Here is an 11,875-nt window from a genome sequence, read left to right as displayed (position 1 = left end):
AGGATGTGCTATCCCGTTTGAAATAAGTTTTCTACAGGTACAACCAAACTTCAAAACCAAATCTTTATATTTATGGAAGAATTTAGTAAAGGTTTTAAGTAATTTGTGGTAACGAAATCCCTGACTTAATATAGCTTGCTGTGTGGTATAGATTTTGCTCATTGTTGAAGGTTGTATTTCATTTAGTCTGGTGGAGAGTTGTGCCACATCTTATTATTATATCAACACCCAAAAGGATGATTGTGTTCAGCTTGGTTCTAGTCAACCTTTTTTCTAAAAATTCACGACAACCCCTTCTGAGAGCAAAAGCTCATATATAATTAGGCACACTAACTAAAAAATTAAGATAAGATTGAATGATATTTTTAGATTGATTAATATTTGATTGATTTATGAAAGCAAAAAATTACGAAAAAGTAAAATCATCATGAAATGCCATATAATGTCATAGAAATCTTTTTTTTTTCAGATTAAAAAAATGGCTGCATATATTTTGCATACTTCTTGTAATTTTGATGTTGAGAAGATGCTGGACCGGAGAAAAGTTTTACTTTATCCAGTTTACATTCCCATTAAACAATTTAATCGATGTTGTTCAAGAAATCGAGACAACTGGTTGGACTGCAGAAAAGCCATTGAACAATGTTACTAAACATTATTTCATTAAGAAAGATCCATCCATAAAGTTTTGTAGCAGTGAAGTATGTGATAGTTTTAATATGGTTTTTATTGTCAAGTCATTTGTGGGCAATTTTGACCAGAGGATCGCCATTCGGAACACTTGGGGAGCAAAGATAAATCTACGTATAAAAACGCTGTTCGTTTTAGGATATCTAGAAAGGTTACAACCGCTCGTTGATTTTGAAAATGAAGCATATGGCGATATTCTCCAGTTTGGTTTCGCTGACACATACGATAATCTAGTATATAAAACGATTATTCCAATCGATTGGTTAGTGAAACGTAATATAAATACAAAATATGTGCATTTTCTAGATGATGATCGTTTAGTTAATACCAGACGTTTACATCAATTTGCTGTTGATAGTCTTGGTAATACAGAAAGTAAAATCATTGGCTACAAACTGAGATTTAGACAACCGTTTCGAACAAAATCTTCGAAATGGTTTACGACCTTAGAAGAATATCCTTTCGATTTTTGGCCGCCATATGTAATTGGAGGAACAATACTCACGAATATGAAAGTAGTCAAAAATCTTGCTTATGCCATACCTTTTACAAAAATTATCAAAATGGAAGATGCTTTCATAGGAATACTTGCAAAGCTACTTAAGATAAACGTTGTGCATAACAGTGAATTTATGCCATTTTATACTTCCGGTTCTAATTTGAAAAATAAATTATCGAGTCCAGACTATAAATCCTATCACTCAATAATCGACGGTTGGAAACAACTACAAAACTAAAGTAAAGACACATGCGATATCTCAGTAATTTATATACATGGTCTTATTCATCTATTGCTAATACAGTGTATTATAAATACCAATCACGTTAAAGTTAATAAAGGAAATCGTCCAGTTAATATTGTATATTGTATACTTTTGACTGGGACTAATGAATTATCAATTGGTCCCAGCATTTGCTAGTTATATTATAATGCAAAAAAAACTAATTATTTGCATTACTAGATTAAAATAATCAGCTTTTAATGAATTAAATCGTATCAACAATTTGAATAATCGCCTCTGTTTTTAATAATTTGCGAAACAATGTGGAATTGAATGAATGAATGAACAACAACATTGCTTTAGCAAAATAACAAGGTATATACATATATGACAAATACGACAGAATACAGAGAAAAATATTTAATGCAGAGATATCTTATAATAACATTTGTACAACATCTTAACTGATATATTGCGTTCTTAATTTCCATGCCGCCTTTAAATAATTACATAGTTTCTTTGCTAAGCGTTTTGACCAGGCTTGTAACAAAAAAATAGCTTTCGTACACGTATTTGGCCATGAACAATAATATTTTTGCAAAAAGTTACATCGGAACGTTCTATATACAGGACAAATCAACTCAAAATGGTATTCACCTCAATATTGTTAATTTTACAAAATCTAAAAATACGATTTATTCTAGGAATATTGTCATAACGACCTGTTTCTAAATTTAATTTTAAACTTCCACTACGTAATTTGGTAAGTTTATTGGTATTAAAATCATATTGCAAATTATTCTCCCTACAAAAATCTAAAATTGAGTATGGAAATGGGGAATGCGTCAAAGAGAGAAAAACCCGACCAAAGAGCAGAAAACAGCCCAAGGCCACCGGTGGGTCTTCAACACAGCGAGAAAATCCCGCACCCGGAGGCGGGCTTCAGCTGGCCCCTAAACAATAATGTATACTAGTTTAGCGAAAATGGACGTCACACTAAACTCCGAAACATATAAATGAAAAAAAAATCAAAAAACATACAAGACTAACAAAGGCCAGAGGTTCCTGACTTGGGACAGGCGCAAAAATGCGGCGAGGTTAAACATGTTTTGTGAGATCTCAACCCTCCCCCTATACCTCAAGCCAATGTGGAATAAACAAACACACAGCAATACGCACAGCAAAATTCAGTTTAAAAGAAGTCCTAGTCCGATGTTAGGATAGGTAACTAAGCAAAATGACAATAATATACATGAATTAACAAAGGACTACTAGCAATTATGACCTGACAACAGTATCGTAACTATATCCATTCCGAATAAGTCTGTTTAAAGGTTTGGTTAGCTTTTGAGGTGAATTATGACATTTTTGTGCTTTGTATAAAATATTTCAATAAAAGATGGGATGTGAAATACCTGAACGTATAAGTCTGCACGTTAATATATATTTACGAAAGATGTCCTTGTACCGATGATAAAATTTAGTAAATGTATTGACAAGTTTGTGATATCGAAACCCCTGGTGTAATAATTTTTCAGTAATACAGAGATGTAGTTTAAAACATACCAGCTTTGATAATATTGATCGTTGATACGAGATTTAATAAAATCAAATGAAACATTTATGTTATATTGGTTAATCCATATATAAATCAAACCTAAACTAAACAAAAGGTCTCGTACATTGGATTCCCATTTTTTTTTCACATTAAAAGCATCAATGCATAAAATTTTGTATACATCGTAAACAATATTAGGTTGATCATAAACTAAATGCAACTAATATTTAACAATTCTATATTTTCTTAAAATACACATCGGGAGGTGCCCGAGTTCTCAACATAAAATGAAATTGGTACAGGTTTACCCAAGTTGAGTAAATAGCGACAAAAACGATTATGAGTAGATTCTACATCGTTGGCCCGATGAAATCCCCATACCTCGGACGCATAGTTCAGAACAGATTCAACCATATTACTATTGAATAGAAAACACTTTTGGTTTGGTGCAATCAATATTCTTTTCGATGAGTTAATTAAAGATGAAAGTGTTCTAGCTCCTAGTTGTGCCATTCTTTTTTGAGTTTGAACAAATTTACCATTGAAATGTAAAAACATACCAAGATATATATATGAGTTGACGATTTCTAAATTTTGACCTTCGAAATAAAAATGATGAATTACGGGCTTCCAGCTATTTAGAAATACAATGATTTTTGTTTTGTCCGTATTTACAGTTACATTCCACCTCCTGTAGTATAAAGAAAGTTTATCTAACAATATTTGGAATGTTATCCGTGGAGTAGCTGATATATCTGATTAGGAACAGATAAACCCGTTAAGTAAAATATTTCGTAAAAGAATCATTGAACGTCATAATTTCATAGTAGTAGTTACTGTTTTTCAGGTTTTGCGTTTTGCTTGTATCCATCCACGAGACTCTCATTTTTACGAGGGTTGATAAAATCCTTCCCCGACATATCTGTAAAATTAGTGCATTCTTTAATGGCTAAATTCGGCACCTGAAATAAATACAAACTTTATAACAATCCCATAAATTATAGTGTCTATTGGTACTTATGGATTTTGTAATTCTGACAAATGTTTTAGTAAGTTATATGAGATTTGAGAGTTGAGTGAATTCAGTGTTGATGAATTTGGCAGTTAAAGCCTCTTTTTATGACAAATGAACCTCTTCTGCAGTTAATAAGGAAAACAACAACACTATATAAAAATAAGGAGATGTGGTATGACTGTCAATGAGACAACTATCCACCATAGTTTAAAGGAAGGTGATATAAGCAATTATAGGCAACCGTTAGGTTTTCAACAATGGGAAAATCGCATACCGTATAGTCTGCCATAAAGAGCCCAGACATGAAAAACAATTCAAACGAGAAAACTAACGAACTAATTCATTACTAAACAATTAACGGAGAAAAACAAGTAACGGAGAAAAAATATTACAGACATGAACTAACGTCAAACACTGAACTACAGGCTCCTGACTTGGGACAGGCTCATAAAAAATGTGACGGGGTTAAACATGTTTATGAGCTCTTAACTCTTCCCTAACCTGGAACAGTGGTGAAACAGCACAACATAAGAACAAACTGTAAAATCAGTTGCAATTGGCTCAACTCAAAATAATGTTACAAGGCACAAACCACCGACATTATAGTACTCGAAGTTACTTAAAACTAGTTCAAAGCCAATAACTACTATTATCGCTATTTTACGAAATTTTCCTTTGATCTTGCTGACTGATAATTTCCTTTCTCAGCGGAGTCGAGTGATATGTATAGATTATTATATGGCATTTTTCATATCAGACCCTTTATCGGCCCTAGGTCATGATATCAGCCCAAGAGCCGGAGGCTCGAGGGATGATATCATGAACGAGGGCCGATAAGGGGTCTGATATGAAAAATGACATGTAATGATCTTTTTATCATATACTTCAGCAGAAGAAATACAGACAAGAACTATTAAATTTTTTTTGAACTTCTAGATAATGATTTACAGACAATCAAATACAAATTTATTAACTTTAATTGTTTTTATTGATATAACGAGCATTTCATTTATCATGTGACATATCACAACAATTATAATGTTCTTAGTTTGAAAAACTTATTGTCACGTCTGCAATGTTTACAAACAAATTTCCGGAAATGCACGAAGTTGCATGTGATAAACCACACGGACAATAACGGAAAGGCATGTGATAACATTCCGGAAGCAGTCAATAAAGGTTCGTTTATCAGCCCGCCGAGGAAATTCTTAGGAATCTGGTTAATAACCCTTTCATAGCGTTTTAATTGTTTTCAAATGTTATTGAACTGTAAAATTTAAGTAATATTTTATACAAGTATATGATAAGAAAAATTATCGCTAGAAACTAAGGGGGCACGTGGCGTTGCTAATGAAATTGAAATGAAATTGACAACGTCGTCATAGGTAAAATAGCGATAAACAGAGTATCGTTGGTCAACTCAACTCGATTGCTATTCTCATTTTCGCCGCACCGGCTCAAGCGAGAAAATTAATCTCGTTGAGATGATCAACGATAATCTATAAATATAAATAAATCATGTTCTCCCAGACTAAAGTATGATAGGTTTTGTGTTTAACCTATTTTTATCTAATGGTTTTGGGTTAGGTTTTGTGTATTACCCTTTGTTTTATCCTATCTTTTTTGTGATGGGTTTTGTGTATTACCCTTTGTATTATCCTATCGTTTTTGTGATGGGTTTTGTGTATTACCCTTTGTTTTATCCTATCGTTTTTGTGATGGGTTTTGTGTATTACCCTTTGTTTTATCCTATCGTTTATGTGATGGGTTTTGTGTTTTACCCTTTGTTTTATCCTATCATTTATGTGATTGGTTTTGTGTATTCCCTTTGTTTTATCCTATCGTTTTTGTGATGGGTTTTGTGTATTACTCTTTGTTTTATCCTATCGTTTTTGTGATGGGTTTTGTGTATTATCTTTTGTTTTATCCTATCGTTTATGTGATGGGTTTTGTGTATTCCCTTTTGTTTTATCCTATCGTTTATGTGATGGGTTTTGAGTATTCCCTTTGTTTTATCCTTTTGTTTTTGTGATAAGTTTTGTGTATTACCCTTTGTTTTATCCTATCGTTGTTGTGATGGGTTTTGTGTATTACCCTTTGTTTTATCCTATCGTTTTTGTGATGGGTTTCGTGTATTACCCTTTGTTTTATCCTATCGTTTTTGTGATGGGTTTTGTGTATTACCTTTTGTTTTATCCTATCATTTATGTGATTGGTTTTGTGTATTCCCTTTGTTTTATCCTATCATTTATGTGATGGGTTGTTTTATCCTATAGTTTTTGTGATAGGTATTGTGTATTACCCTTAATTTATCTTATCGTTTATGTGATTGGTTTTGTGTATTCCCTTTGTTTTATCCTATCGTTTTTGTGATGGGTAAAATAGCGATAAACAGAGTATCGTTGGTCAACTCAACTCGATTGCTTTTCTCACTTTCGCCGTCCCGGCTCAAGCGAGAAAATTAATCTCGTTGAGATGATCAACGATAATCTATAAATATAAATAAATCATGTTCTCCCAGACTAAAGTATGATAGGTTTTGTGTTTAACCTATTTTTATCTAATGGTTTTGGGTTAGGTTTTGTGTATTACCCTTTGTTTTATCTTATCGTTTTTGTGATGGGTTTTGTGTATTACCCTTTGTTTTATCCTATCGTTTTTTTGATGGGTTTTGTGTATTACCCTTTGTTTTATCCTATCGTTTTTGTGATGGGTTTTGTGTATTACCCTTTGTTTTATCCTATCGTTTATGTGATGGGTTTTGTGTATTACCCTTTGTTTTATCCTATCATTTATGTGATTGGTTTTGTGTATTCCCTTTGTTTTATCCTATCGTTTTTGTGATGGGTTTTGTGTATTACCCTTTGTTTTATCCAATCGTTTTTGTGATGGGTTTTGTGTATTATCTTTTGTTTTATCCTATCGTTTATGTGATGGGTTTTGTGTATTCCCTTTTGTTTTATCCTATCGTTTATGTGATGGGTTTTGTGTATTCCCTTTGTTTTATCCTTTTGTTTTTGTGATAAGTTTTGTGTTTTACCCTTTGTTTTATCCTATCGTTTTTGTGATGGGTTTTGTGTATTACCCATTGTTTTATCCTATCATTTATGTGATTGGTTTTGTGTATTCCCTTTGTTTTATCCTATCATTTATGTGATGGGTTGTTTTATCCTATAGTTTTTGTGATAGGTATTGTGTATTACCCTTAATTTATCTTATCGTTTATGTGATTGGTTTTGTGTATTCCCTTTGTTTTATTCTATCGTTTTTGTGATGGGTTTTGTGTATTCCCTTTGTTTTATCCTATCGTTTTTGTGATGGGTTTTGTGTATTACCATTTGTTTTATCTTATCTTTTATGTGATGGGTTTTATGTATTACCCTTTATTTTATCCTATCGTTTTTGTGATGGGTTTTGTGTATTACCATTTGTTTTATCTTATCGTTTATGTGATGGGTTTTGTGTATAACCCTTTGTTTTATCTTATCGTTTTTGTGATGGGTTTTGTGTATTACCCTTTGTTTTATCCTATCGTTTATGCGATTGGTTTTGTGTATTCCCTTTGTTTTATCCTATCGTTTTTGTGATGGGTTTTGTGTATTACCGTTTCTTTTATCCTATCGTTTATGCGATTGGTTTTGTGTATTCCCTTTGTTTTATCCTATCGTTTTTATGATAGGTTTTGTGTATTACCCATTGTTTTATCCTATCGTTTTTGTGATGGGTTTTGTGTATTACCTTTTGTTTTATCTTATCGTTTATGTGTTAGGTTTTGTGTATTACCCTTTGTTTTATTCTATAGTTTTTGTGATAGCTTTTGTGTATTACCCTTTGTTTTATCTTATCGTTTTTGTGATTTGTTTTTGTGTATTCCCTTTGTTTTATCCTATCGTTTTTGTGATATGTTTTGTGTATTCCCTTTGTTTTATCCTATCGTTTTTGTGATGGGTTTTGTGTATTACCCTTTATTTTATCCTACCGTTTTTGTGATGGGTTTTGTGTATTACCCTTTAATTTATCCTATCGTTTTGTGATGGGTTTTGTATATTAACCTTTGTTTTATCCTATCGTTTATGTGATGGGTTTTGTGTATTACCCTTTGTTTTATCCTATCGTTTATGTGATTGGTTTTGTGTATTACCCTTTGTTTTATCCTATAGTTTTTGTGATAGGTTTTGTGTATTACCCTTAATTTATCTTATCGTTTATGTGATTGGTTTTGTGTATTCCCTTTGTTTTATCCTATCGTTTTTGTGATGGATTTTGTGTATTACCCTTTGTTTTATCCTATAGTTTTTGTGATAGGTTTTGTGTATTACCCTTTTTTTATCTTATCGTTTTTGTGATGGGTTTTGTGTATTACCATTTGTTTTATCTTATCGTGTATTTGATGGGTTTTGTGTATTACCCTTTGTTTTATCCTGTCGTTTTTGCGGTGGGTTTTGTGTATTACCCTTTGTTTTATCCTATCGTTTTTGTGATGGGTTTTGTGTATTACCCTTTGTTTTATCCTATCGTTTATGTGATGGGTTTTGTGTATTACCCTTTGTTTTATCCTATCATTTATGTGATTGGTTTTATGTATTCCCTTTGTTTTATTATATCGTTTTTGTGATGGGTTTTGTGTATTACCCTTTGTTTTATCTTATCGTTTATGTGATGGGTTTTGTGTATTACCCTTTGTTTTATCCTATCGTTTTTGTGACGGGTTTTGTGTATTACCCTTTGTTTTATCCTATAGTTTTTGTGATAGGTTTTGTGTATTACCCTTGATTTCTCTTATCGTTTATGTGATTGGTTTTGTGTATTCCCTTTGTTTTATCCTATCGTTTTTGTGATGGGTTTTGTGTATTCCCTTTGTTTTATCCTATAGTTTTTGTGATGGGTTTTGTGTATTACCGTTTGTTTTATCTTATCGTTTTTGTGATAGGTTTTGTGTAATACCCTTGATTTATCTTATCGTTTATGTGATTGGTTTTGTGTATTCCCTTTGTTTTATCCTATCGTTTTTGTGATGGGTTTTGTGTATTACCCTTTGTTTTATCCTATCGTTTTTGTGATGGGTTTTGTGTATTACCATTTGTTTTATCTTATCGTTTATGTGATGGGTTTTGTGTATTACCCTTTGTTTTATCTTATCGTTTTTGTAATGGGTTTTGTGTATTACCCTTTGTTTTATCCTATCGTTTATGCGATTGGTTTTGTGTATTCCCTTTGTTTTATCCTATCGTTTTTGTGATGGGTTTTGTGTATTACCGTTTGTTTTATCCTATCGTTTATGTGATTGGTTTTGGGTATTCCCTTTGTTTTATCCTATAGTTTTTGTGATAGCTTTTGTGTATTACCCTTTGTTTTATCCTATCGTTTATGTGATGGGTTTTGTGTATTACCCTTTGTTTTATCCTATCGTTTTTGTGATGGGTTTTGTGTATTACCTTTTGTTTTATCTTATCGTTTATGTGTTAGGTTTTGTGTATTACCCTTTGTTTTATCCTATAGTTTATGTGATGGGTTTTGTGTATTACCCTTTGTTTTATCCTATCGTTTTTGTGATGGGTTTTGTGTTTTACCCTTTGTTTTATCCTATAGTTTATGTGATGGGTTTTGTGTATAACCGTTTGTTTTATCCTATCGTTTATGTGATGGGTTTTGTGTATTACCCTTTGTTTTATCCTATCGTTTTTGTGATGGGTTTTGTGTATTACCTTTTGTTTTATCTTATCGTTTATGTGTTAGGTTTTGTGTATTACCCTTTGTTTTATCCTATAGTTTTTGTGATAGCTTTTTTGTATTACCCTTTGTTTTATCTTATCGTTTTTGTGATTTGTTTTGTGTATTCACTTTGTTTAATCCTATCGTTTTTGTGATAGGTTTTGTGTATTACCCTTTATTTTATCCTATCGTTTTTTGTGATGGGTTTTATGTATTACCCTTTGTTTTATCCTATCGTTTTTGTGATGGGTTTTGTGTATTATCTTTTGTTTTATCCTATCGTTTATGTGATGGGTTTTGTGTATTCCCTTTTGTTTTATCCTATCGTTTATGTGATGGGTTTTGTGTATTCCCTTTGTTTTATCCTTTTGTTTTTGTGATAATTTTTGTGTATTACCCTTTGTTTTATCCTATCGTTTTTGTGAAGGGTTTTGTGTATTACCCTTTGTTTGATCCTATTATTTATGTGATGGGTTTTGTGTATAATCCTTTGTTTTATCGTATCGTTTTAATGATGGGTTTTGTGTATTACCCTTTGTTTTATCTTATTATTTATGTGATTGGTTTTGTGTATTCCCTTTGTTTTATCCTATCGTTTTTGTGATGGGTTTTGTGTATTACCCTTTGTTTTATCCTATAGTTTTTTGTGATAGGTTTTGTGTATAACCCTTTGTTTATCTTATCGTTTATGTGATGGGTTTTGTGTATTACCCTTTGTTTTATCCTATCGTTTTTGTGATAGGTTTTGTGTATTACCCTTTGTTTTATCCTATCGGTTTTGTGAAGGGTTTTGTGTATTACCCTTTGTTTTATCCTATCGTTTATATGATGGGTTTTGTGTATTACCCTTTGTTTTATCCTATAGTTTTTGTGATAGGTTTTGTGTATTACCCTTTGTTTTATCCTATCGTTTTTGTGAAGGGTTTTGTGTATTACCCTTTGTTTTATCCTATCGTTTATGTGATGGGTTTTGTGTATTACCCTTTGTTTTATCCTATCGTTTATGTGATGGGTTTTTTGTATTGCCCTTTGTTTTATCTTATCGTTTATGTGATTGGTTTTGTGTATTCCCTTTGTTTTATCCTATCGTTTTTGTGATGGGTTTTGTGTATTACCCTTTGTTTTATCCTATCGTTTATGTGATTGGTTTTGTGTTTTACCCTTTGTTTTATCCTATAGTTTTTGTGATAGGTTTTGTGTATTACCCTTTGTTTTATCCTATAGTTTTTGTGATAGGATTTGTGTATTACCCTTTGTTTTATCCTATAGTTTTTGTGATAGGTTTTGTGTATTAACCTTTGTTTTATCCTATCGTTTTTGTGATGGGTTTTGTGTATTACCCTTTGTTTTATCCTATCGTTTTTGTGAAGGGTTTTGTGTATTACCCTTTGTTTTATCCTATCGTTTATGTGATGGGTTTTGTGTATTACCCTTTGTTTTATCCTGTCGTTTTTGTGATAGGTTTTGTGTATTACCCTTTGTTTTATCCTTTCGTTTATGTTATAGGTTTTGTATATTAACCTTTGTTTTATCCTATAGTTTATGTGATGGGTTTTGTGTATTACCCTTTGTTTTATCCTATCGTTTTTGTGATGGGTTTTTTGTATTACCCTTTGTTTTATCCTATCGTTTTTGTGATGGGTTTTGCGTTTACCCTTTGTTTTATCCTATAGTTTATGTGATGGGTTTTGTGTATTCCCTTTGTTTTATCCTATCATTTATGTGATGGGTTTTGTGTATTACCCTTTATTTTATCCTATCGTTTATGTGATGGGTTTTTTGTATTACCCTTTGTTTTATCTTATCGTTTATGTTATAGGTTTTGTGTTTTGCCCTTTGTTTTATCCTATCGTTGGTTCAGGCTACAGTCGAGTATTATCAAGTAAATTTCAGACCAATTCAGACTGGTCGAGTAAAAATCAGTACAGTCGAGTACAAATATAGGCCATTTCAGACTTTTACTGGTTTGTAGTGCGAGTACTCTAAGATCTTTACTTAGTGTCTTTTTGTTGTTGGGATGTACAAGTACCCGGCCACATCCACTCTGTGTTTTTGTTAGATATTTGAGTGAAGCCTTTTTCAACTGATTTTTATAGTTCGTTCTTATGTTGTACATGTACTGTTAAACCACTCTCCCAGGTTAGGGGGAGGATTGGGATCCCAATAACATGTTTAATC

The 11,875-nt window shown here is 32.0% G+C and overlaps 1 protein-coding gene across 1 annotated transcript; it reads left to right on the top strand.

Moving 5' to 3' along the window:
- The first annotated feature begins 593 nt into the window (after positions 1 to 593).
- Positions 594 to 1,791, top strand: LOC127701692 (beta-1,3-galactosyltransferase brn-like). Its single transcript, XM_052205691.1, has one exon. It carries the CDS (start codon positions 720 to 722, stop codon positions 1,425 to 1,427), a length of 708 nt encoding a protein of 235 aa, XP_052061651.1. The 5' UTR covers positions 594 to 719; the 3' UTR covers positions 1,428 to 1,791.
- Positions 1,792 to 11,875: the final 10,084 nt, after the last annotated feature.

Source organism: Mytilus californianus, unplaced genomic scaffold, assembly GCF_021869535.1.
Source record: "Mytilus californianus isolate M0D057914Y unplaced genomic scaffold, xbMytCali1.0.p SCAF_5, whole genome shotgun sequence".
NCBI lineage: Eukaryota > Metazoa > Mollusca > Bivalvia > Mytilida > Mytilidae > Mytilus > Mytilus californianus.
The sequence above is the reverse complement of the archived record's forward strand: the minus strand, read 5'-3'. Positions and strand labels throughout refer to the sequence as shown.